Below are 23851 nucleotides of genomic sequence, written 5' to 3' on the forward strand. Positions count from 1 at the left end.
ATTGAGTGTATATTGACCATTTGTCATCACATTTCGACAAATTGACCGCGTCTAGTTCACGTGGATCCATTAAACATTATGTTTGTAAGCAAAACAACCTAAACTTTCGTCTTGACTGTATACGCTCCACGCTAATAGATCTAACACAAGATGTTAGTAAGCAAAACAGCCTAGCTCTGTCTAGTAACTCGCGATTAACTAGAAGTCACTGATCAATAAGCGAGAAAATTACCGTATTGCAGAATTTGACCGTTTAAGCCTGCTGCCTAGTAATGGAATAAACCGTATCAGTGAGCAAAATAGTCGCCTTGCTTTGAGCACTCACGATATCTCACACTAATGGGTTAGATACAAGATGTTAGTAAGCAAAACAGCCTAGTCTCTCGCTTGTAGCCGTATTGAATCTCGGTTAGCTTGTATTGGAAAGTATACGGCATCGCTACTGTACTTCCGCGCTTATTCATTCTGACGCGCGGTAAATCACCGTGACAAGAAATAAACAGCTTTGCTACCGTATTTTACAGATTAAACCCACCAAAAGTCACGCTAAAACTTGAAAAATGGAAGAAACACATGAGAAACCATGACCGTAAACCAAATATACCTAGAACTGATTATCTAAGCTTGAAACCGTAAACAGTCACGTACGGCGCCGCGACTGTTCTGATTTCGCGAGCAGGAAATTGCACATTTCTCATTTGCTTATAAGGGTTTTTTGTGCCCACTGAAATTCTCTTTCCTTTTTACTCGTTACCAAACACTCTCGAGAAGTTGAAACTTTACAAGTACCAACGACTCCTCTCAAACTTTCTCTCAAAAACTCTCACAAACTCTCACAAACTCTCAATTGACATCGACTTTGAATTCAACCAAAACAATTCAAACTCCACCAATCAAAACAATTACAATTCCATCAACGGAAGCACCTACGAACCATCCAAGAAACATCCACGAATCATCATCCAAGATGTCAGGTTCCTTCGCTGTTGATAACGCCACCGCTCAATTCACCTTCCAATTGAAGCCACCCGCTGCCAACAATAACAGCGCTCCAGGCAATGTCGCTGGATCTGCAAAGCCAATTTTCAACTTCACCGACCCCCTATCCAACCAACTAAGACATCTGCATTTGGATTTAGGGGAACATCTTTCCAAAGAACTCGGAGATTTGAATTTTGCTGGAGAGCAACCAGCTTTCATGGCTGGCACAAAGTCGAGCATCAACTCTCATGATGCTAACGAATTCGACCAAGATTTCGAAGCAGCCTGGGGGGAGCAAGCTTCCCAAAAAACCGCTCCCCAGTTTGACATTCAACTTGCAATGCAGCAAGGTATGACAGTCAAGTGTGTGAAGTGCAGAACTATGAACACACATGGAGTTTCGCAAGTTTGGTTGCCCAATTCCAGCCAGCCACGACTCATCGCTCCAAATTCAGCGAACACAAAGAGTCATTTGCACATCGGTGCATGCGCCAAGTGCAATTTCGGAACTTGCTTGGCTTGTGGTGTAGCTCCTCATTTGAAGGAATGCACCTTCTCCGATTCTCGGGCAGCTTGGGAGGCCTTATGTTCTGTCGACGAGGCTATAATCAACTTCCATACCGAGTCGCCACATCTACCAATAAACCACGCAACCAGAGAAATCCTTCCCGCTCTCTTGCAATGTCTAAAGACCCTCAACACCACGGTTGCTAGAAACGGAGCACTAACTTTTGGATTCGACCAACTTCTCCGAAAGAGCATGCTTCTAGATGTTGTTGCGGATTTCATGCGAGACATGACTGTGCAAAACATGGAACTGACTCCACTCCTAATCCAAATCCTGGAGTTCTTGCACATGTTGGCGGAAAACATTACAACCCGCAATTTGTTCTTCGAAAGGCGACAAGTCCTAAAGGCGGCATCACCAGGTCTTCGAACATTGGCCTTTCCTTTGGTCCTTCTTCCCGTCCAGCAAGTATCTTCATACAACTGGAACGATCAAAACGCCAAAAGCTTCACCCTTTGGCCAGTATTGCAAAGATGCCTGAAGGTCGCCCAGCAATACATGCATGAAAACAACGATGATGTTTGGTCTGGGGCTCTAGTTGCTCTCGCTCAGAGAGTTCCTGATGTGTATGCGTTGGTGGCAAGCTCGGTGCCACAAAAGCCCTTGAAGCTCATGTACACACACTATACTCAACATGAGTTAGGATACGCCATCGGTTTGAGAGAACTGTTCGCGGTTGCGGTGGCTAAGAAAGCTGAAGCTAAGAAAGTAGCTGTCCAAGAAGACACCAGCAGCATGGAAACTGAACCACCACTCAAGAAGCGTGGTCGTGCTCGTGCTTGGACTGAAGTCCAGGGCAGCAATGGGGGTGATGCAGGCTGGACAGGAAAGAGAAGAACTGCCGGCAAGAGATAGATGATCTTGCAGGATGGAGGCAGGGGGGTGGAGAAAGATGGCTGGCCACATAGCAGTGTGTGGTGGTAGTCATAGGAATCGTTAGAAACATTATTATCTATGTGTTCGGATAAGGGTAGCTCATCAAGAAATGACTGCCGGGGATATACTTATTACTACTCATCATTATGAATGAATGATATAATATGTCTGGAGACTATGTAGGAATTTACAACAAAAACTTCTCAAAATATTATAGATGCAAATGAATGTGACCAAGTGAACGTGATAAAACAAACTGCTGATATCCTGAATGAGTAGAAATGAATTAAAAATGCTGTGAAGTGAAAATGCTATGAATTGAAATCTTGATATTATTTTGAGGATGAAGTGAAGTTTGCCTAATATTAAAAAAGAGATTTCTTGTATCGCGTGAATGCATAACATAGAGCTTTTTCAGAAGCGAATTCCGTATCTTTGGAATCCCTGGAACTACTAACCTAGCAAAGTTTAATCAGGAGAATACCATAATTTCTCTAAAGAAAAGTGGGGTATGTACCCTTCCTCTTTCCAAATTCTTATAAGGTACTACTAAAAGATTTCTCCTTATACTTCGGCAGTGGCTTTTGATCGCTAAAGCCATCAGACTACCGAAATTTTCCCATTATTTCAAGTAATGTGGAAGTAAAAACCTTGGTGGTTCTTCGCTATGCATCATAACAAAAAAAAAGCGAGGACAGGACAGGCGCTATCTCGTGCAGTAATGTGAACCAAAAACATTTCAAGATTCGACCTCCATGAACCATACCAAACCAGACTTGTCCGTTGCTCTTTTAAGCGAGTGATACATTCCGCCAAAAGGGGTCTAGTAACTACATTTGATTTATGTACATTTCAACAGCTTAATAGCACAAGTAAAACACAATTTTGCGCTATTGTCCGCAAGAAAATTAGCGCAAATAGAGAATGAACAAATATTAAAGTAAACATGATGATATAATTGATTTGATCTCGGAAAATGATTGTAATTATCGCCTTGGTATTTAAGAATGATGTTCTTCGCTTAGCTCCCCGGAAGTCGTTGGAAATCCGAAACGGTTATCTCCTGAGCGAATGATTTCAACTGCACTTGCCATTTTAACTACCGCGCCAAGGGCACAGCTCGAAGAAAATTGAAAGACTGGATTTCGTTGTTCTCTAGGGCGACTGAAGACAATAAGTGCAACAAACAGGTAAAATTGTGGAAGAAAAGCCGATCATTATGCAATCACTGCACACTTTCTTGCTTCTAGCGCTGACTCATAAATGCAAAATTCAGGAACTAGATTTCAATTAATAAGTACGAGTTAAATACCCGAATCTATGATTAAATTATTCTTTGACTCCCCGCCGCTGTTTTTCTTTTCCCACAAGAGATCGTGCCATTGGAGACAGCCAGATGTATGGCCCCTGAACGTCCATAGAACCTCTGTTTGCTTCAATCGTAGCCTCGATTTCTTTAGCAACAACACGATTGCTGCTAATTGTTGTCAATCCAGACGCCCAACCGTACAAAAATACGGACTGATTGACACCAGTCAGAACTTTTGAGACGTTATTAACGACATCAGGAAGCTCGGACTTGATATTGGATACATCCACATCAACTATGGCAATTGGTAATTGCCATTCCAAAGGAATGCTGTACTCGGAAAGCTTTTGAAATTCCTCTGCTAGCTGATCTCTTGTCGACTCATGATTGAATCCAAAAATCAATTCCATTCTTTTCCTTTCGGTGTCTGTTCCAATTGTATCTATGATCTCTTGGGCTCTTGCGACTGCCTCACGAGTACATATGAGCTTTCTGGCACCGCATGCGGGCCAAACAATACTAGGTAAGAGCTTGTCTTCGCTTTCCATTTCCATTTGCTTAATCAAAAACCGGTGATGCCAGTCTTTTGATTCAACTTGGCCATGTGAAAGACTGGATATTGCGTAATTAGCAAAGAAGTAAATGGCTGACCGTTCTGGGAGGAAAATGGGTGCACCCATCACGGGACACAACATCTTTTACTTACTCACTAATAAATGCGAAGATCATTGTACAATCAACGTTGAGGGTTTCGGAGAATTTCTCAAATGGGTCTACTACCATACGCTGGAGTACTGTCGATATCTCAAGGCTTCTAGGGATATCTTCAAATAGCTGCACAGTAACTCCCAATGCCCGAATACCTTGTAAAACACTTGCCACTTGTTTGGGACAGTCTCTTGTGAGTCTAGGAAGTACCATACGGACTGATGGATACCGGTATTTGGTTCTGGCCAACTTAGAAGCTTCTACGAGCAACTTGGCCTGCTTTAAAAGGCCTTCTGACTCATCGTCTGAGTCTAATCGAGCAAAATCTTCACCCTCATCATCAGTTGAATCGTCTTCGGCCCAGCCGGCCTTGGCTAGATCAAATATCATCCTCCGAGCAGTAATTGTATTGACTTTGACCCATTCAAGATCTTCTCCAGCCACAACATCGACTTCCACACTTTTGATATTCCTCTGCGCCGAGAGATCACCCCGTTTAGATTTGAGCAAATTTTGACCAGTGGTCCAAAAGAAACGTTTTCTCAAAGCTGTAATACCTTTACAACCCTTTGCTGTATTCCAAACAGCGGAATAGAATGGAAAGTTCGAAGAGCTAACTGTATGGGCCACCTTTTCATCTTCCGGGTCTAAGTTTGCAAGTTTTGTTAAAGATTTGATCTCAGATTGGAGATTCGTTGAGAAGTGTCTCAGTTCAACTGTCTTGTCCTGCCTTCGCTCTTTCAGAAGAGCCTTGAATTGTTCGAGTTCCGCCATCAGATCTTGAGATTTCTGAAGTAAATCTTTCACTGATCTCTCCGAGTTGGGCTCAGGATCCGATAACTTCATAGCGGCCATACTTTCGGCGATAGTATTACCATTAAATGTAGCCATGGTGGTAAGATCTTCTGTGAGAAAGGTGCTTACAGACGAAGGCAATTTCTAAAGAGTGTCACGTGCACTAGCTTCATGAAATCTTGAGAGTAAGAGGCGTACGATAGAATGGAGTGAATTTGCAAGTCTGAATTCCCTTGTCCAAAGGTCTGTATTGCAGTATTGCAGTATATTTATTCATGACCTCCCGGTGAATGACTCTTCCAAAAAAGATATTGTCAAGACTAGCGGCTAAGTATCGGGTAAATTGTCCTTGTAGTCTCGCTCTAGCCTTACCAAATCTCCAAAAAGTCCATCATCAAATCTACAAAAATTACAACCACAATTTCTACAATTACAAAATCCACCAATACTTTTCCCATTTACCCTTCCCAATCGCAGAAAAATACAGTGCAACGCCATATTAGGACCAATCATAATTTTTCTCTTCAGCAACAATAATCGCGATGCCCTCCGACGACTTGACGAAATGGATAACCTCCGAAGTCGACTTTTACACGCTCCTAGGCATCACCCCCGAATCTTTCAGCGTCTCAGAACTCCGTCGCGCATATCGTAAAACAGCCTTACTCTACCATCCGGACAAGCTAGGAGACGCCTTTGACCCAGATAAATACGAGCAATTCCAGGCCGCGCATGATGTACTCGCGGAACCAGAACTAAAACAGAAGTACGACAACTATCGCAATGCGCGCGTGCAGAAACAAAAAGCTGCTGCGTTATTTGAGGGGAAGAGAAGGAGTATGAAGGAGGACTTGGAGGCGAGGGAACGAGGGGGAAGCCTGGGGAAGAGGAGTAGAGAGGATGAAGAAATGGATGCAGAAATTAAAAGGTTGGCTGAGGAGGGCAGGAAGAGGAGGGCGAAGAGGCAAAGTATGCCTTTGCAGAGGGAGAGTACGCCTCCGCAGAAGGAGAGTATTCCCAAAGAATCAGATGATGATAAAATAGCACGCCTCGAACAACAAATTGCCGCCGCCAAAGCAAAACGTAAAGCCGAGAAAAAAGTCAAATGCTCGACACCAAATAAGACATTCAATGACAAGAAATCTGGCGATTTTGAATATTCGACTCCACAACCGAAATTCAGAGACTCTAAGTCAACATCTACTCCATCTACAGCTCCACCTAAGTATTCCTTTTCGTCCGTTGGGTCAAAAAAGGTGGGAAATGATTTCTCGTCTACCATGGAGATGTTAAGAGAAGCGGGGAAGAAGGGAGTGGAGGCACCCAAATCAGATATACAGTCCACTCTGGACATTTAATCGACTTCCAACATTCTATGAGGTTCTGATATCTAGTGGCGTTCAGATATCCCAGGGCGGATGATGCACATTTTAAATTTAGCATGGCGTTGAGGATAATTATATAGTAATGATAATAAAGTAATGCCTATGATGCATCTACGTCTCAATCCAAGCAGGTGGAAAAGCTCTGACACTGATATTTCTCGAATCTCCCTCCTCCTCATTCTTCGCCTCTACCACAAATTCCTCCCCGGCATCCCCCTCCTTCTCATGTCCCTCCAACATCCACTTACCCATCTCATCCAACCTTGCCAACCCCAAACCTACATTGCCCACTCCACTCAACCATTTTCCTACCGGTCTCTTTCCACCCACCTTCTTGATATTTTCACTTCCCCTCAAACAACTCGCCAAGTCACCTCCTTTATACTCCAGTTCTCCTAATCCAGGCATTGTTTCCCCTTCGGGAACCAACATCATAGGTATAATCCTCTTCCTAATCACTCCTGTGTGATGCGTCCTAATCGTCAATTCCTGACCTACATAGCAACCCTTCCCATAGTCAATACCTCCCATAGCATCCATATTACTTTCTTGCGGCAGCGCACTCTCCCTCAGTATCTCATCCTGGCCTTCGGGAACCCCAATCAGATATCTCCGAACTCTATATATTTCCTCCTCTTGCACCTTCACTTCCTCATCTATATTCTTCAAATCCCTTTGTAAATCCCATTCCCTATCCGCCACAATTCTCTTTCCCATCTCGGGTGCCCTATGATCCGCCACCATAATACCAGTCCCTTCTTTCATTTCAACCCCCTCTTCAACGCCCCAACAACTATAAATTCCCATCTCTTCCTCGCCCACAACTTCAACCTCGAATTTCGCACGCATCCTATATCTCTTAATATGTTTCGCCAATACTTCGACTTCCTTCGCATCAACTTCGATCAACCAATTTTCTCCCTCTTTTCCCTTTCCGCCATATTTCCCTCTATCCGCATACAGATCCTTATAGATCCAAACATCATTTAATACCCTTCCCTTCGCATTCAAAAACGCAGAATAGAACCCCTTCTTATCCGAATTTAACCCCTCTTTATAAATATCATTCGTGATGACTCCCTGCAGATATTTCATCGAATCTGGCCCTCTCAAGGAAATAAGTCTACGACTCGAAAGACGCGTGATGCCTTTCTTGGCTAAGTTATGGAATCCAGATTGGACCTGAGATTTAGTTGACGCGGTCAAGGAGCTTGCAGATGAGGTAGGAGTAGAAGAGTATTTGCGAATCCTCGGTACCGCATGGGCGGAGCAGAAGTTACATATATATGCTGTTGCAGGAACAGTAATTGGTCTTTTTGACATGATTTTTGATATTGGCTTCATCATGAACTTTCGTAGGATTTCCTTTTCAAATTATTGAGGTACAGCTTGGAGTTTGGTAATAATTTTCTGTGGATTGGAAATAATGTTGTGAAGCTTCAATTTATCGTTGATGTTGATGACGTAATAAAGAGTTATCTATACGCTGGTGGTGATTGGCTGAAACTTACGGCATAATATGTGGTTAGGTGAGGGGCAATTATCTGCATAATCAATGTCATTATATCACAACCAAACATTACAGTAAAGTCGTCCAATCACTTCATATTCAGATATTTAGGTGACGTGTAAAAACTGTTTATGATTTTACTACTAAAGCAAGCAACCACATAGCTTCGGCAAATCTGGGTATTTGGATATCACCGAACGAATGCTCCGAATGCTACCAAATCCAAACTCCCAATGAAATGCCAAAACCATGTAAAACAAAAGGAAAAAAACGATACAACCTAAAATATCCTCCTTCAATAGCCTCTGCTAGCAACTGCGTCTAAGTAATTCAATAAGAAGCCTTTGTCGGCTGGAGATATTGGTGCTTGACTCCCACGGCGTGACGAGCCCTCGCCGTTTCCTGATGCCAAACTTCCAACTCTAGATCTAGATGCGGCACTTCTCGTGGCATCTATTAGATGATTAGAAGAAGGTCCATCATGCGAAGATGTTCTAGACATTGAACTAGAAGCTGCCATTGGTGATTTCCCGAATGCCGAACTGGTAGCGGGGGTAGGCGATTTCCCGAATAATGACAATAGAGCATGCTTTTGTTCGGTTGATTGGGGAGCTTGGGAGGTAAAGGATAATGGAGATGCCGATGGGCCAGCCAGATTAGATGGTGCAAGACTCGGCGAATAAGCAGCAATTGTGGAAGCTCCAAGAAGTGGGGAAGCCTTAACTGTATTCGCCTGTGGTCTTTTGAGGATTTGTGGCTGAAATGATTTCTCCGGAGACCTCTTGCTACTGTTGGGCATCTCTGATCTAGTGACCGGTTTCTTGGACAGACTCCCATATGATTTGGTATCTTTGTTTCCATTAGTTGGACGAGCGAGGATCGACGTGGCTCGAAATGGAAGGTTTAATTCAGGGTTCATTTCTGAAATCTCGTGACTAGCTCCACCAATTGGAGCATTTTCTTTGGTAGCTTTTTGTCGTGGAACTTCGGGCGGCGAAACAACTTCTACTGCGCTCAATTCTACCGCTGAAGGTGATTTGGATGGTAAGGCTACAGTAGCTGTTGCCGCTGCCAGCGTTGCCGGTTGAGCTGCAGGACTTTTGAACATACCCAATAACATTGATCGTTGGTTTGCACTGATGGGGGGACGAGCTACTTGGCTTTGACTGGCTGTACCAGAAACACCTCCGTTGATACTAGGAAGAGACTCTGACGATTGGGCAGTCTCTGTAGGAACAGGAACAGGAATAGATCGAGAACTTTCCCCTGGAAGCTCAAGAGCTTCCGGCAGCGTAGTATTCGAGTGCGGCTGAGTCGGGCCTTTAGAAATCGAAGAGTTTGAAGTAATGTTTACATTGACTTCCTCGCGAGTTTTGAACGCGTTTAAAAGTAGCAATGAATGACTAGTGAGTGCAGCAGCCGGCGCCTCCTTTGGCTGCGGCGGAACCATATTAGAATGTACATTGGAAAATTGGGGAGGAGGCACAGGGCCAGAAGTCGTAAAATTAGGGTGCGGAGGTTGTTGCTGGATATGCTGTGGTACCATTGTTGAATGTACCGGACCTCCAGTAAACAAAACTTTCTGGGCATTGGGTGGGAGTGGCTGAGGATGAATCAAAGTGGGTTGATATGGATGACGTTCTCGCTGCTGTGGAAGCTGTGGCTGCATATGCTGCGGGATTTGCTGAGACATATGCTGCGAGGCTTGCTGTAACATGTGCTGTGGCAGTTGCTGGGAGATCTGCGCTGAGAATTGTTGTGGCATTTGAGGCAACATTTGAGCTGGCATCCGTTGCGGTATTTGCTGTGGTATTTGCTGCGGTATTTGATGGCGATATTGCATATTGGGAATAGACCTTGGATCGGGACGAACCTGAAGATCGGGTTGCTGGTAGGAATAATTCTGCATTGGACGTTGCTGTTGTTGCAGTGAGAAAGTAGGTGGAGGTGGTGGATTTGAGATGTGTGAAGGGTAAGGTGCCTGATGATGAGGGGTTTCAGGAAAAGGTATTTGGGTAATGGTATTGTCTATAGGTGTTTGCGGATATGGTTGAGTTGGCTGTGGCTGATCCGCGGGAGGTTTACTGTGTAAAAGAGCCAGCAATTGCTGCCCTGAGCTATGCGAAGCTTGTGATTGCGCAGGGTTAATGGCATTGGGTTGCAGTCCCTGAGTTGATGGTTGAACTTGCATTATAGCAGAAAGAGCCAGGTCGGCAGCATTCCGTCTAGTTCGTTCAGCATCATGCGAGACAGGTGCATTATAATTTATGCTTGGCTCAACCATTTGATCATCCTCAGTGATACCTTCATCGTGACTAATATTTCCTGCAGTTTCCAAATGCTGATTGTTAGCTGCCGTCCTTGCATCCTTTTTCTTTTGATCTAAAATCCATTTCTTAAGTGGAGGTAGGAATGGTGCCACCATGTAAAATTTGTTGGCATTGGCGGCAGCCTCGGGTTGATTTTGTTGCTGCCCTTTCTTCCGATAAGCTGGAAGATCAGACAACCTCCACCAATCAATTTTACTGATTTCTTTGCGAGTTTGTGCCTCAAAATAGGTCTCCCTAGGAACGTTCCTGAAAACGTATAACCTGATCTGTTGACCATGTCCTGTAACATCGATACCTTTAACTAGACTTCGGTCTTTGGGAACAAGCCCTGACTGCTCAAGGTCATACCCAGTCTCTTCGTATGCTTCTCGAATAGCACATGTAAGATCGTCTTCATCTTTATTAATTTTCCCACGGGGAAAGCTCCAATTTGCACCTTTCTTCCAACCTTTTACAAGAACGACTTCATCCATGTCCGCACTCAACAGAATCACACCCCTCACTGGAACTCGGGTCTTGTATAGAAGGAACTCCTCAAAAGCTCGCATGTGTATGCTTTCTGAAAAATTTGAAAGTAAAGGGCAATGTAAAAATATTTTGAGGCAAAAGTTACGCAGGGTCATCGAGGGTAGGCTTGGGTCCAGAGGCCGGATAAAATCTTCGTAGTACCATTGCGCTTCTTCGACTTGAAAGCATATTCGAGGAACGTGTGATAGATCAGCCGCAGGAATATTGATTATGAATCGAACACAAAGGTCGTCCAGCCCTGGAGATTTGGTATGTGGTCAGTCAAAGTACTTGGAAGCGGCTATGAGCATTGTTGAGGATGGACTTGAACGAGGCAAGAGGGCTCTCGAATAAGACAGATAGGGAAAGATAGAAGAGTCTACTTGGTAAAGCCATCTTCAATACTTACAGTCTTCTAGCTGCAATTTTCTGTCTGTCATGTTGTCTTCGCGTCACAAGCATATCCACGACTCGAGTTTCTTTTCGGGGCGGGGGACGCGCAGGAACGCTTAGGCCAAAACAACCTAAAACCAAAATGATACAAATATGAAGACTTTGTGGCAAATACAGAGTAAACGGAATGATTTATCTGATAGGAAAGCTTGCGAATCTTATTCTGGTAGACACGGCGATCACAAACTAATGTGAGTTTACTGCTGTTGTTGAAGGCCGTGAAATGTGGAGTTATGTGTGGATGAGTTGGTTGTTGATACGGTTGGGGATAAATAATGAGGCTGAGTCAAGAGCTTGTCTTCAAGCTTGAAACCCACATAGGGAGCAGTAAAGCCACATTTTCATTTGTACCCAACGCCACAGATCCTCAGCCACTATGCACGTGATTCCATTCACCAGACCTGAGGAAGCTAGATCAAAACAAGTAAAGTCTGCAACCCGGCAAAATAAGCTTTACTCTTCACTCTTCACCGGTGGTCCCTCAGATCTGCAGTTCCAGGTGTCGGATGACGTTTTTTGATACAGGGGCGCAGTCGAATCTTGGACAAAAAAGTTGCCAGCATGAAAGATAAATGCAAATCAAGCTTTATTGCACGCTTTTAAGAAAGGGTTTATGGGTAAATAATTTAAAGGATCAGTACTTTTCTTCAAAACATTTTCTATTTCTATTTTCTATTCATCGAAACCCAAAGACATTCACATTTATGCGTCAAACTGGGACAATCCAAAAATAGTTGATGTCAAGCGCTTTCTGAAACCACTCATAATAAACAACCACCAACGAAGCGAAGAGCAAACAAAGTTTACAGAGAACCCTTAATACAGCCGATAAGACGTTTAACGACTCTCAGTTTTGGAATAACTTCTTAAAGAGAAGAATTTCCTTCTCGAAAATCAATTAACTCTGCATTATACCCACGCTTACTCACACAATACAATATAATTATGACTTCACTCGTAGCAAAGTTCATCAGTAAAAAGTTTCTGGGAGAATCAGTCTCGAACAAGTTTGGATCAGAGGTAAAACACCAATTCACATAACGTCCATCTCTGGAAGAAATAATTTACTAACAGTTTTTCAGGACTTGTACTTTGAAACTGTTCCTGCTTCTCGCTTGGATGGTGTCCCATCGAAGAAGAAGACACAAAGGAGAAGAAAAGCTATACCTGCTGGCATATCAGAAAAAGATGCAAAGATTCTTACCAAAGTCAAGCGCCGAGCTTATAGACTGGACATGAGTCTATTTAATTGTTGTGGGATTAGATTTGGATGGAGTAGCGTCATCGGTCTCGTTCCTGCGTACGTTCTTTGCCTCCCCGTGAAAAGCTTTACTGACATAGAATAGCATTGGAGATTTTGTTGACTTGTTCATGGCGCTTATGGTACTTCGAACATGCAGTCAGGTCGATGGCGGACTTCCGAACGGCGTCAGATCGAAAATGATGTTCAATATCGTCCTCGATTTTGCCGTTGGTCTCATACCATTCGCAGGAGATCTTGTCGATGCAGTCTTCCGCGCCAATACCAGAAATGCGCTCGAGCTTGAAAGACATTTGCGTGACAAAGGTGCGAAAATTTTGAAGGCAAGAGGCGAAAGATTACCTGCCGTTGATGTTACCGATCCGCATGAATTCGATCTTTATGATCAGGAACTCTCAGATGAAGAACCTCCACGATATACATCCAGAGCAAACACGGAGACTGTCAGTCCTCGTGAGCCAGGTGGACGTAATCGTCACAGTTGGTTCGGGTATGGCAGTAGCGCACCCGCAAAGCGAACAAAACAACCCGATCCTGAACAAGGACGTCGCGTTGATAGATCAGAGCGAACAAGACAACCTGATCCTGAACACGGACGTCGCGTTGATAGATCAGAGCGAACAAGACAACCTGATCCTGAACACGGACGTCGCGTTGATAGATCAGAGCGAACAAGACAACCTGATGTCGATCAAAGTCGTCGCGATAGAACAAACGCGGAAGAGTCTCCACTTCCAGCTCGCCCTAAGAAGGTTAGGAAGAGTGGTAGACGTTAGAGGAATTATGATTGCTATTGAGGGTTTGAAGGATGTTCCAGGAATGTTCCATATTTGAAGGGCCCCGGAAAGGTTCTAGGGATGATCGATGTTTTAATGCCGACACGGTTTCCTTTGTTGGTTCCGTAATTGATGACGCCTTGGTTTATAATAAGTAACAAGAAAACAGCTTTGGTTTAGGCGCGGGGGCTTTAGATGTAATATAAGATACCATACCATAGATGCAAATTAATGAAAGTGGAATTCCATTCCTTCAATCTGATAAACACTCTAATCTCCACATCGTATTCCATTGAAGCCTACTCGAATCCAGATGTAGCGATTTTCTGAATCATCATGACTGATTTTACTCCACCCATTATCAAGACTTTCACCAATACTTCACGCGTTACCGTGGTTTCCTATTGATCTTCAAGGATTAAGATCTGATAAGTTTGCTTGGCATTGAGTGGAACTCAATTGAATGAGCTGAATGGTTGATTAAGTGGAATAAGTGGTTCGTGGATCAGTGTACATTGCGTTGCAAATTTCCCAGCCTTTTTTTCAACGCGAACGCGAAACTTAGCGCGTTAATTATTCAGACACGTGACGCGTACCGAAAAGCTCTTAAGAACGCGGTTTCTCTTGTTCATCCTTGGACTCATTCAGACATACACATACATCCTTTCTATTCAATACAACACTCAAAGTCAAACAACTTCTCGACTTCTTTCTCCTGTATATTCCGCATACCAATAATCAAATCTTTCTTCTTTACGTTCAATTTATTAAACCACAATGAGTCTCCAGGAAACTCCCTCAAAGACTGTACGTTTTCGCGCGCCACCCCTCCTTTTATTATTTCCCCTCATTCTATTTATTTTACGCGTTAATATCATACTGACTCGGAACTTGTACAGGCTGCCTCTGGCATCGAAAACATGAAGATGGAATCACCCGTCAAGAAGATCAACTTTGCTGGAAAAGAGAATTCAGCATTTGATGCCGACGCGCCAATCGTCGAAGAAGTCAAGAAGCCAATTGTCGAGGAACAAAAGATTGTTGCAGTTGCTCCAGGAATTAAACCAGAAGAGGCAGACGAACCTCTTCTCCAAGAAAACCCAAATCGTTTCGTCCTCTTCCCCATCAAGTACCATGAGGTAAGTCGCGTCTATCTCTTCACGTGTCTACGCGTATAGTGCTAACACATAATTGCGAACAGATCTGGCAAATGTACAAGAAGGCAGAGGCATCTTTCTGGACCGCAGAAGAGATTGATTTGTCTAAGGATCTTCACGACTGGAATGAGAGACTCAATGACGACGAGCGTTACTTCATTTCCCACGTCCTCGCATTCTTCGCAGCATCCGATGGAATTGTCAACGAGAACTTGGTTGAGAGATTCAGTGGTGAAGTTCAAATTCCAGAGGCTAGATGCTTTTATGGTTTCCAAATCATGATGGAGAACATCCACTCCGAAACATACTCCCTTCTCATCGATACATATATTAAGGAGCAATCCCAAAAGACATACCTTTTCAATGCTATTGATACCAGTAAGTTACAATCATTCCCACTTCACACGCGGCACTCCATCTAACGCCCTCAATAGTTCCTTGTATCAAGAAGAAGGCCGACTGGGCTGTCAAATGGATTCAAGACAAGAACTCCACCTTTGCTCAACGTCTCGTCGCTTTCGCTGCTGTTGAAGGTATCTTCTTCTCTGGATCTTTCGCTTCCATCTTCTGGCTTAAGAAGCGTGGTCTCATGGCCGGTCTCACCTTCTCCAACGAACTCATCTCCCGTGATGAAGGTCTTCACACCGATTTCGCATGCCTCCTTTTCTCCCACCTTAAGCACCGCCCATCCAAGCAAGCCGTTCAGGACGTCATCACCGAAGCTGTAGAGATTGAACAAGAGTTTTTGACCGAGGCTCTTCCTTGTGCTCTCTTGGGCATGAACTCCAACCTTATGAAGCAATACATCGAGTTCGTTGCTGATCGTCTCCTCCTTTCTTTGGGTAACGATAAGTACTACAAATCCGCCAACCCATTCGACTTCATGGAGAACATCTCCTTGGCTGGAAAGACCAACTTCTTCGAGAAGAGAGTTGGTGATTACCAAAAGGCTGGTGTTATGGCCGGTACTCAAAAGAAACACGAGGATACCGAGGCACAAACCGAAGCCAAGGCAGAGAACGGAGGTGACTTCAACTTTGACGAAGACTTCTAGATGTTGTCTTTAAAGTTACCTCTACTTCTCTTTTTGTTTTTATGCCAGGATGATTGGCGTGGCGTTTACCTTTGTACAACTCTTCACTTCTACATGGGGCTTACATAGATGTGTTGCGGGTTGGTGGTCTGTACAAATAGTTCTTTAGCTTGGGGGAGTTGTGGTGTTGGGAAAACTTTGGGTTGGCGACGGCTATGAATATAAATTTTCACAATAAATGTCATTTGGACACAGATGATGGAATGATAGGGATATCGTGGTGGGGGTATACCATGATGGAATGGATGGGTAGGATAATTGATGATATTACTAGTTAGCGTTAACGAACACACTTTTCATATACATGAGGATTTTCTTCGCGCTTGTTTTGATTGAACTGTGATGCAACTGACTAGTTTTGTCATGATTTTCCTGGATAACTTTTGGTATATCTTCTATGACCATAACTCCACTGCCGTCCTCTCCATGCAAACATCCATAGTATACCTACCTACTGCCCGCACGAGCACAATTCAAATCCATATTATATACAGGTTTTCACCCCAACCCTCTAAATTTCGCCAAATAGCAAGGGAGGATCCATTGACGATCTGGCAACTTTTGCGATGCAATACATGATTTTAATCTCTGACGAGGAGAGTTTTGCCGAATGCGCAGATCTTTTACTGAGTCCGCCAATTAAACCCAGATCTTCTTTCTCTTCCTCTGCTTCTTCTTTAACCCCCCTGAACGATGTAATCCCTCAGTCAACAATTCATTTCTTACCCTTCTTCTTCTTTCCCTTTCCACCTTGTGGTTGCGTCTGTGTTTGCGCTTGTCCCTTTCCAACATCCTTCTTCTCATCGACTTCCTCCTCCACCGGCGCCTCAGCCATATTAATCTCGCCTAGTCCCTCTTTCTCCTCCGTCTCGGGTAATCCGCACATGAGCTTTCCGAGTCGTCCCATGATTTGTATGAGGCGCGATACTTCTGCCGCTTTGTTGGTGGTGTACTTGAGGTTTACGCCGGAGTGGGGGTTGAAAGTTGTGAGAGTGAGGGTGCCGCGGGGTTGGGATTCTGGTTTTACGGCGGTGGGGGCTTGAGGGGTGGAGCTCGGTTTGGGTAGGCGCGGTTTGGTGGCTGTGGAATGGGTGGTGGAGGGGGCGTGGGTGGAGGTTGCTGCGTGCAGGAGGGTGTATTTGGTTGTTATGCGAGTCTGTGGGAGAGGGCGAGGGTTAGCTTGGTTGGTTTGATTGGGCGGGGAGGAGCTGAGAGGAGGGGGACACGTACGGTGCTAGGATGTGCTTTTAACAACATCGAAGATTGTGTGAGCCATTCTTGGGCAGTATCTAGATGTGGCATTTTGTTTTTTCTGTGCGCTTGATGGACGCTGAGATGGGATGTATGTATATGTGGTTGGTTAAGTAGATTGGTGGGCGGGTGATGAGCCTTGGTGGATTGGCGCAAGTAGTAACAAAACCGTGGGAGCTTGAAATTAATGAGCGAATCTTAACTGATCAGAAGTTAATAAGTTTAGTTCAGTTCAGGTGTTCCTTAGCGTGAATGCGGGGTCAAGCGAGGATGTGAGGCTCTGCGGGCCGGAGTTTTGCCGATCTCATTCTAAACTTTGGTGTGTGTGCATGTTTTATGAGACTTCACTCAAATATATCTTCACGTTTGCAATATGGGCTGTTGACATGGAAAATATATTACACCAGTATTTCTAAGCAGGCATTGTAGGTATACGAAGTTGTTCGAACTACGAGCAAACATACGAAGCAATCTTCACGTTAACCTTGTGCCACAATTTCAACTTGCCAGTTCAATTGCTTGATGAAGCCATGAGAGGGACACGGGAAGTACCCAGATAGTTTCTATATAGATCTTCTAGTAGATCTCAGAGTAGAAAGTCGTAGTGTTGGCATCAAGACACATCCTTATGTGTACAGAAGTAGCTCTTCAAAGTGTCTCGATGTGCATACTAATAACTTCTGCCATATGCAGAACCTTTTTTTATTTCATTCCTGAACACTCAGTCAAACACACAATATATAAATAAAGTAAAAGAAAGAAATAGTTTACCAATTCCAATATATCTCATTACCGACTAAACGCTGGGTTTCCCTCCGCAAATTCTCATTCCAAAAATCATGGGGAACTCCTTCCTGCTTGAGGATGTAATGCTCTTTCCCGATATGACCAGGACAGTCAAAGCATTTCTATCTTCGCACTTTTTATTCCACCTCACCACTTCCATATCCATGCATTGTTTCTTCTCTTTATCTATTCGCATTCTTCTCTTTTGCAAATACTTTACAGAATCACAAATAGTACGACGTTGGGCGGATTATTCTCCTGTTCATACTGCGAAATCATCACTTACTCAACGCATCATTTCGATAACACTTGAGTCCCAATCAATATTCACTCCTTTCAAGTATCTGTTCTCAATTTATAATTTCCAGCTGTTACGGACATGTCTGCCGCAAAGAAATCAAAAATTCCGAAGTTGAATGGTGAGGAGAAGCCGGAAGTTGGCGTCCCAAAAGGCAACAAAACGACGCGGAAAGCACAGGATGCCAGCTCTGCCATTGAACATAGTGTACAGACGGACGTACTTGCTGCACCTTCTGCAGCACATCAAACCACTCAGCACTTTTCTGAAGAACAGCTTGCATTGGCATTGTCAATCTCCAATGCAAAGCCAGATGAGATGTCCATAAAAGGTACGATCAGCAACTTTCTATCACTGATTAAGCTAAATCAATTTAGACTATTGCAATGAGATCAAAGAATCGATTAAACCTGGGGAGTCAGGAAGTAATCGTGTAGTGGATCCAGAAGAGTTTTGGAGACGACGATTCTATAAACTACAGGAGAGATTGCAAAGTTGTTGTATGCATTGTATGGGATCTTTATCTGGCGATTGTAGAGGAGAGGAAGTTCCGAATATCAACGAGCGTTCCTCGGAGTCTCATGACCAACATTTGGAGCCCGCCCAAGAGAAGAAGAGAAGAAGATATGAGAGTCTGGATACTATTCCGAATGAAGACGATGAAATGGGAACCGATGCATTAGCCCTTGCAAATAATCACGATCATTTGATGGTTGCTAATTATTGTAAGTCGCAATGCTTTCTCTTCTCGCTTTGTTGTATCAGATTTTCTTGTTATTTACACATATTCCTGCAGTATACAGAATCAATAAATTGCGACGATCTCTCCACGCCGAGTCAACATCCGCCTCTTGCCGCGAGCTTATAGAATTAAGTTGGAAGGCAATCTCCGACTGCATTACCAAGTATGTTCATGTCAGAGAAGCAAATGGCCACACAAAAGACGTAAAGTGCCTGGCGCATCTTGTGAGCGAGATCATTGAGTGCCACAAAATCTGCGTCGAGGTTTCAACGGAACATTACAAAACTATCGCTGGGAGAGAATTGGTGAGGAAATCGAATATCATATATTCTTTGTGTTCTTTCTTCGACAAAGCGTTAAGCGAATTGCTTAGGCTATGCATTACGGTATCAGATCGGGTGGAAATTTCTGCCGATAATGATGAGCCCATGATGATGATACGTTACGTTGCCAACCTTTTAATCGGCATCATTCGAAAAATCAGATGGCAAAAGACGAATGACCTGCATAAACAAATATTTGAAGGCATGCTAGCGATTATACTCGATCACATGGGTAGATTAATTTCCATCACTACGTTCAACGAAGATGTTGCCGCTTCAAAATTGCCAGGACACATTAGTTCTGGGAAATTCGTTTATCTATCTCCAAACGAGTATGCATTAAAGTCCAAATATCTTGTTCACTTACTCGAGATAGCACTTAAAGTTCAAAAGGAAAACATGAGTACTGAACCAACCGAAGAACTTCTAAAGAAGGCCCAAAGAAAAATCCGAAACACACTTATGAATAGCACTGTTGGAGCAAGCTTAATGGGGCTGAAGATGCCAGAAATGTTTTCGGAGGAACCAGTTGATATCCCGGGATTGGAAGGGTTGAAGATGTATGGAGAATTGTGGACTTTGCAATGTGTATTCACGATGATCGATATGGATGACGATGAAGATAGTGAGGCAACAGGAGGTAATGGGGAGGTAGTAGTTTGAGATGGTGCAGAGTGAGATGTTGAGGTTGGGGGCTGAATTTGCCGAGATATAGATAAAGAAATAGCAGGAGCTGTGGAATAGGAAGATAGGAGAGTATCCAAATTGCACAAATTGCAAGAGCTGTATTTAGAAATGAACGTTTGACTTGCGGGTCTGTGCTGAGCTATATAAAGGTTGAGTCTAATGTATCACACAGAGAATTATGAATTATATCTTGCTAATACAATGAAACAATTTTGAAGGGATGATAATCTAGTTCATGATAGTCTGACGAAACATTTGCGAGATTTGTCACTGGTTTTAGATGAATATGGTGTAATGCTGTGCTGTGATATTTTCGTGTGCAATGTACGAATGAGTATATATTGCACGGCATCAAGTGCAAGAAGATTGAATTGATTGAATAGTAAATAATAGATAAATAGAGAGCCATATGCGTATTTATCTGAAGAATGAGCTGGAAAAAATCCCCCTGAAACCCAACCTACTCCCCAGCACTCCTAAGTTCATCTAAACCCCATTACGTAGCGCATGCCCCATCCAACCCAGCCATAACCTATCCAGCAGAGTCCATTGCGTTGCCGTGTATTGCATTTCCCCTTGAAATCCGAAAGTCCCTAGAATTCGTCGATGCGTGTCATGTCATATCATATCATATTACGCAATAAACAAAATTCATTCCGATCTGGTCCATCCTATCCATCCCATGTCCCTACCCATTCTGGTATACCTCAGCCCAATCCATGTCCATTGTATCCTAACTCCTCAAAAGAAACGCCTCAATTCCCAGTCCACCCAGCTCTCTTAGCGGCATCTCTAGCTTCCTTCTTTGCTATCCTAGCAGCTTGTCTAGCTTCTTTCTTTGCAGCTTTCTCCTCCTTTCTCGTGACCATTTTTTCCTTCCACGCCTGAATCTTTGTCTTCTCTGATTTCTGCGCAAATTTGGCGTCAGGTTTTTGTGTTACTGCAGCCTTCTTACTCATAGCCAATGCAGCTCTACGTTCATAATCCTCTGCCTCTCCACTCTTTCCTTGCATCTTCAACCATAAAGACTTAGATCTGATTTGTGCCTTTAGAAGTCCCTCATCTATTGGGTTTCCAATGTTTTGTAATGAGTGCAATTGGTCTGCAATAATCTTCTCGACACCTGAAAATTGCGAACCGAGTTCAACGGTAATGCGAGCACTGCGTTTGGCGGCCTCAAGAGTCATATCTCTTGCTGAATTAGTAAGCTGGGCAGTGATTGATGACGCTCGCTCGAGAGCTAGACGTTTGGCTTCGTCGATATTGGCTAGTTTTGACTGGGAGGATTGGCGTACATCCTTAAGAACCTTCTCAGCAGAGGCGCGAACATCTGCGAGAGTTTGACCATCAGCGATAATCGTATCCTCCTTAAAGAATGTGTAAAATCTATCCAAAAGATCTTGCATGGCTTGAATAGAATTGGTTCCGAAATCAACTTGAAAGGTCTCGTTGATGCGTGGCTTCTTGGTTGTAATAATCGAAATATTGAGAATACCATAAGCCTCCTTCTTGGGAAGTAATAATACAATCCCATCGCTTGAACTAAAGGCACGTTCTGTATCAACTGTAGTATTACCCCTAGTGATATTGATCGACATTGCCAGCTTGGTGAGCCAGTTGAGCTTCATTGCCCGTGGAATCCGAATCAAAACCTCTCTGTCTCCCATGATTTCCGCCACACAGGAACTGCACTTGCTTTCTGATTTGGACTTTTGTTGTTGGCCGTGTGTAGGTTTTGAAAAGTCAACTTGAGGTTTTGAGAGTTCGTGCGGAGGCGACGATTGTACAACGGAAGGTGTTGAAGTAAGGGTAGCTTGAGTTGCAGAAAGATTGGTCGCAAATGGTACCGATGTTGGAGTTATCGGGCCTGCTGACATGGTTTTGCTGTTTATAGAGATTGCTGGTTGGTTATAAAATGGATAGGGCGAAAGGATGGACGTGAAAATAGCAAATAGTACGCTCAGGACGACCAAGCCAAATGGAAGTAAGGATCTCCACTCCGCTACATAACGGGACCATTCTGTTCTAACTGGCTTTTCTCGATTTTCAGGGATTGCATAGGAACTGGGATTCTTGATAACATTAGAGGAACTTGCAGGTTCATGAAGACCGGTCAAGTATGCAAGATTTCTGTTCATCTGCCTAGCATCGATGTTCAAGAAAGACGTAAGATCTATGGGTAAACGTTGGTGAATGATGCTTCCTCTGCCATCTGTCTCCCGGGATTCTAAGCACATATGAATAGAATGCTGATCTAAAGACATGGGTTGAGCTTTGTTGAGTAATTGCTTGTGCGAAATAACAATTGATGGTATGGTATGACGACTCATGAACTTTCTGGCAATAGTTCTTGTGCGCCGTGCTTGTAGATCGTCGCTATCGGAACAGTAGAATATTGCCACATGAGGCAACTCCCACTCCGGCTCAACAATAAAATGATCTCTCTCGGGGACGGAATGGTAGCTGTAGTGATCCTCGAGATTTAACTTAATGACATCTGGCTTTTGTGGTTGGTCCTCGAATTCAAGGGTTTGGGCAGACAAACAATCATCAACCTTGATTTGATAACCCGATGAGTGCATGAGTTCGATTTCCGGTGTTTTCTCCGAGCCAAAAGCAGATACAGGCACAACATTGTATATTTGAGATGAGTTTCGACTTGAACGCTCCTGGCCTTCGACAGAAGCAGTGACAGAGCTTGCAATCTTGTGTATGATATCTTGTTTTGCCGAATGGCTGCCTACATAGAGGATGCGGAGTGGGTCTTTGGTCGATAAACCATGCTTGGTCATCGTTTGTCGAATTGTGAGAACTAACTGACTTGGCGGATTGTGCATGTTCAAATCTCTTGCGGAAGCAGCACTTTGCTCTTCAGTGAACTCTGCCACTGTGTGTCTGACTGATACATTCTCGGCCCCAAGGCTGCCAAATGGCTCTTCAAATTCGATAGATTGTGAGAGCGGGGTATCGGAATCGTCATGCAAGACAGCAGAATTTCGACCGATGGTAGGATTATTAAAGGAATTGTTAATCGAGTTATCCAAACCAAAAGCGGGAATGGAGGAATCGTGTGTGTATTGACCTCCACTTTCATCACTATTCTCCGTATCTGCAAGGCTCTGCATATCGTCAGGACGCCCAAATTCCACTGAAGCTATCGATTCGGTAGCATTCTCATCATGGCTCTCATCATCTGTATCGACAAACTCATAAGTCGATTCGGAGAGGTGGCTCTCATCGGATGGAGACTCGCTGAGGGTCGACATATTGTTGTTGGAAGATTGGGTTTCGACCCAAGTAGTTATTCTTGTATCGATGGACGGGGCTGGAAATCGAAAATCGTTGGAATGTTCTTGAGGATTTTGAGATGTCAAATCTAGAGGCGGGAGTCCGCTGGATGACTCCATGTCATTAGCTTTTACGATATTATACCGGAACACCAATCTCGACCAAATGGTAATGCGAAAGAAGTGAAATGTGAATGGAGGTGAGGGAGGTCGAACGAGTAGCTTTCAAGATCACGGGTAAATAACAAAATCAATGAGAAGAGGGGGAAGAGGAGGAAGAGGATGCGGGAGAAAGGAAGAAAGGAAGAAAGGAAGAAAGAAAGAGGGAATCTCCTACTTCTTATTAATCTGACCTTGATCAAGGTAAAAGATGCCGGAATTCAGATTTCTATGGAGAACGTAGACCGAGTGCCGCAGAAGAATAATGGGGGAGCAAGAAAGTGGGAGGAGTTAATTAACTTAGTTCTTGCCGAATCGTCTGCCTATTGGCAAATCGAGGTATCCCGGGCTTTTTGGTTGACCGTAGAGATAGGCACCTTGTAGTTTGGAGTCTGTGAATGCTATCAATATTGAATCCAGATATACTCTTTGATCATCAAGTAAAGTGCAGGAGTTCAGGAAGATGCTTGCGTTGCCCCTCGTACCCAATACGCAAGATGTCTTTTGGAAGGAGTCCTTTTGGGCTGCAACGGTGGTTGTGTTGAATCCACGTTCGAAGGCGGCAGGTTTATCTCGCTGTGTTGGGTTTTGGACTGATTAGGTGAGACC

General features: G+C 43.8%; 10 protein-coding genes across 13 annotated transcripts; 5 read left to right on the forward strand and 5 right to left on the reverse strand.

Moving 5' to 3' along the window:
- The first annotated feature begins 918 nt into the window (after nt 1-918).
- Nucleotides 919-2459, forward strand: BCIN_08g01300 (hypothetical protein). Its single transcript, XM_001548670.2, has one exon. It carries the CDS (start codon nt 968-970, stop codon nt 2402-2404), a length of 1437 nt encoding a protein of 478 aa, XP_001548720.1. The 5' UTR covers nt 919-967; the 3' UTR covers nt 2405-2459.
- A 930-nt stretch (nt 2460-3389) lies between these two features.
- On the reverse strand, nt 3390-5512 carry BCIN_08g01310 (hypothetical protein). The gene is made up of 2 exons (XM_001548669.2): nt 4441-5512; nt 3390-4346 (listed from the first exon to the last, which is right to left on the reverse strand). Exons 1-2 carry the CDS (start codon nt 5331-5333, stop codon nt 3755-3757), a joined length of 1485 nt encoding a protein of 494 aa, XP_001548719.1. The 5' UTR covers nt 5334-5512; the 3' UTR covers nt 3390-3754.
- Nucleotides 5513-5522: 10 nt separating this feature from the next.
- On the forward strand, nt 5523-6679 carry BCIN_08g01320 (hypothetical protein). The gene has a single exon (XM_001548668.2). It carries the CDS (start codon nt 5780-5782, stop codon nt 6593-6595), a length of 816 nt encoding a protein of 271 aa, XP_001548718.1. The 5' UTR covers nt 5523-5779; the 3' UTR covers nt 6596-6679.
- Nucleotides 6680-6685: 6 nt separating this feature from the next.
- Nucleotides 6686-8033, reverse strand: Bciba57. The gene has a single exon (XM_001548667.2). The coding sequence runs from the start codon at nt 7967-7969 to the stop codon at nt 6734-6736; it is 1236 nt and encodes a 411-aa protein (XP_001548717.2). The 5' UTR covers nt 7970-8033; the 3' UTR covers nt 6686-6733.
- Nucleotides 8034-8207: 174 nt separating this feature from the next.
- Bcdcp2 lies at nt 8208-11883 on the reverse strand. The gene is made up of 2 exons (XM_024694385.1): nt 11379-11883; nt 8208-11228 (listed from the first exon to the last, which is right to left on the reverse strand). The coding sequence occupies exons 1-2, from the start codon at nt 11407-11409 to the stop codon at nt 8428-8430; spliced, it is 2832 nt and encodes a 943-aa protein (XP_024550174.1). The 5' UTR covers nt 11410-11883; the 3' UTR covers nt 8208-8427.
- An 11-nt stretch (nt 11884-11894) lies between these two features.
- BCIN_08g01350 (hypothetical protein) lies at nt 11895-13967 on the forward strand. Its single transcript, XM_024694386.1, has 3 exons — nt 11895-12442; nt 12505-12722; nt 12769-13967. Exons 1-3 carry the CDS (start codon nt 12368-12370, stop codon nt 13457-13459), a joined length of 984 nt encoding a protein of 327 aa, XP_024550175.1. The 5' UTR covers nt 11895-12367; the 3' UTR covers nt 13460-13967.
- Nucleotides 13968-14007: 40 nt separating this feature from the next.
- On the forward strand, nt 14008-16020 carry BCIN_08g01360 (hypothetical protein). The gene is made up of 4 exons (XM_001548662.2): nt 14008-14266; nt 14359-14598; nt 14661-14994; nt 15051-16020. Exons 1-4 carry the CDS (start codon nt 14237-14239, stop codon nt 15668-15670), a joined length of 1224 nt encoding a protein of 407 aa, XP_001548712.1. The 5' UTR covers nt 14008-14236; the 3' UTR covers nt 15671-16020.
- Nucleotides 16021-16033: 13 nt separating this feature from the next.
- BCIN_08g01370 (hypothetical protein) lies at nt 16034-17168 on the reverse strand. Its single transcript, XM_024694387.1, has 2 exons — nt 16940-17168; nt 16034-16865 (listed from the first exon to the last, which is right to left on the reverse strand). The coding sequence occupies exons 1-2, from the start codon at nt 17009-17011 to the stop codon at nt 16425-16427; spliced, it is 513 nt and encodes a 170-aa protein (XP_024550176.1). The 5' UTR covers nt 17012-17168; the 3' UTR covers nt 16034-16424.
- Nucleotides 17169-17912: 744 nt separating this feature from the next.
- BCIN_08g01380 (hypothetical protein) lies at nt 17913-20023 on the forward strand. The gene is made up of 3 exons (XM_001548660.2): nt 17913-18375; nt 18422-18769; nt 18841-20023. Exons 1-3 carry the CDS (start codon nt 18126-18128, stop codon nt 19770-19772), a joined length of 1530 nt encoding a protein of 509 aa, XP_001548710.1. The 5' UTR covers nt 17913-18125; the 3' UTR covers nt 19773-20023.
- A 54-nt stretch (nt 20024-20077) lies between these two features.
- Nucleotides 20078-23851, reverse strand: BCIN_08g01390 (hypothetical protein). 4 transcript variants are annotated; one of them, XM_024694389.1, is made up of 2 exons: nt 23421-23851; nt 20078-23172 (listed from the first exon to the last, which is right to left on the reverse strand). In XM_024694389.1, the coding sequence occupies exon 2, from the start codon at nt 23060-23062 to the stop codon at nt 20552-20554; it is 2511 nt and encodes an 836-aa protein (XP_024550180.1). In that variant the 5' UTR covers nt 23063-23172; nt 23421-23851; the 3' UTR covers nt 20078-20551. The 4 variants fall into 4 exon arrangements, with proteins under 4 accessions (XP_024550180.1, XP_024550178.1, XP_024550179.1 ...); XM_024694390.1 differs by having other exon boundaries at nt 20078-23189; XM_024694391.1 differs by having other exon boundaries at nt 20078-23197.

Source organism: Botrytis cinerea, chromosome 8, assembly GCF_000143535.2.
Source record: "Botrytis cinerea B05.10 chromosome 8, complete sequence".
NCBI lineage: Eukaryota > Fungi > Ascomycota > Leotiomycetes > Helotiales > Sclerotiniaceae > Botrytis > Botrytis cinerea.

Bases quoted from the DNA above. Each gene is read 5' to 3' on its own strand.
- Bciba57 (XM_001548667.2), bottom strand. From the start codon at position 7,969: ATGATGAAGCCAATATCAAAAATCATGTCAAAAAGACCAATTACTGTT.
- BCIN_08g01300 (XM_001548670.2), top strand. From the start codon at position 968: ATGTCAGGTTCCTTCGCTGTTGATAACGCCACCGCTCAATTCACCTTC.
- BCIN_08g01380 (XM_001548660.2), top strand. From the start codon at position 18,126: ATGTCTGCCGCAAAGAAATCAAAAATTCCGAAGTTGAATGGTGAGGAG. The intron at 18,376-18,421 runs GTACGATCAGCA...AAATCAATTTAG, and splicing joins AGATGAGATGTCCATAAAAG to ACTATTGCAATGAGATCAAA. The intron at 18,770-18,840 runs GTAAGTCGCAAT...ATATTCCTGCAG, and splicing joins TTTGATGGTTGCTAATTATT to TATACAGAATCAATAAATTG.
- BCIN_08g01360 (XM_001548662.2), top strand. From the start codon at position 14,237: ATGAGTCTCCAGGAAACTCCCTCAAAGACT. The intron at 14,267-14,358 runs GTACGTTTTCGC...GAACTTGTACAG, and splicing joins AGGAAACTCCCTCAAAGACT to GCTGCCTCTGGCATCGAAAA. The intron at 14,599-14,660 runs GTAAGTCGCGTC...AATTGCGAACAG, and splicing joins TCCCCATCAAGTACCATGAG to ATCTGGCAAATGTACAAGAA.
- BCIN_08g01370 (XM_024694387.1), bottom strand. From the start codon at position 17,011: ATGCCACATCTAGATACTGCCCAAGAATGGCTCACACAATCTTCGATG. The intron at 16,866-16,939 runs GTACGTGTCCCC...CCTCTCCCACAG, and splicing joins TAAAAGCACATCCTAGCACC to ACTCGCATAACAACCAAATA.
- BCIN_08g01310 (XM_001548669.2), bottom strand. From the start codon at position 5,333: ATGGCTACATTTAATGGTAATACTATCGCCGAAAGTATGGCCGCTATG. The intron at 4,347-4,440 runs GTAAGTAAAAGA...CGCAATATCCAG, and splicing joins ATCTTCGCATTTATTAGTGA to TCTTTCACATGGCCAAGTTG.
- BCIN_08g01320 (XM_001548668.2), top strand. From the start codon at position 5,780: ATGCCCTCCGACGACTTGACGAAATGGATAACCTCCGAAGTCGACTTT.
- BCIN_08g01390 (XM_024694388.1), bottom strand. From the start codon at position 23,203: ATGGAGTCATCCAGCGGACTCCCGCCTCTAGATTTGACATCTCAAAAT.
- Bcdcp2 (XM_024694385.1), bottom strand. From the start codon at position 11,409: ATGACAGACAGAAAATTGCAGCTAGAAGACT. The intron at 11,229-11,378 runs GTAAGTATTGAA...CCAAATCTCCAG, and splicing joins AAAATTGCAGCTAGAAGACT to GGCTGGACGACCTTTGTGTT.
- BCIN_08g01350 (XM_024694386.1), top strand. From the start codon at position 12,368: ATGACTTCACTCGTAGCAAAGTTCATCAGTAAAAAGTTTCTGGGAGAA. The intron at 12,443-12,504 runs GTAAAACACCAA...ACAGTTTTTCAG, and splicing joins CGAACAAGTTTGGATCAGAG to GACTTGTACTTTGAAACTGT. The intron at 12,723-12,768 runs GTACGTTCTTTG...GACATAGAATAG, and splicing joins GTCATCGGTCTCGTTCCTGC to CATTGGAGATTTTGTTGACT.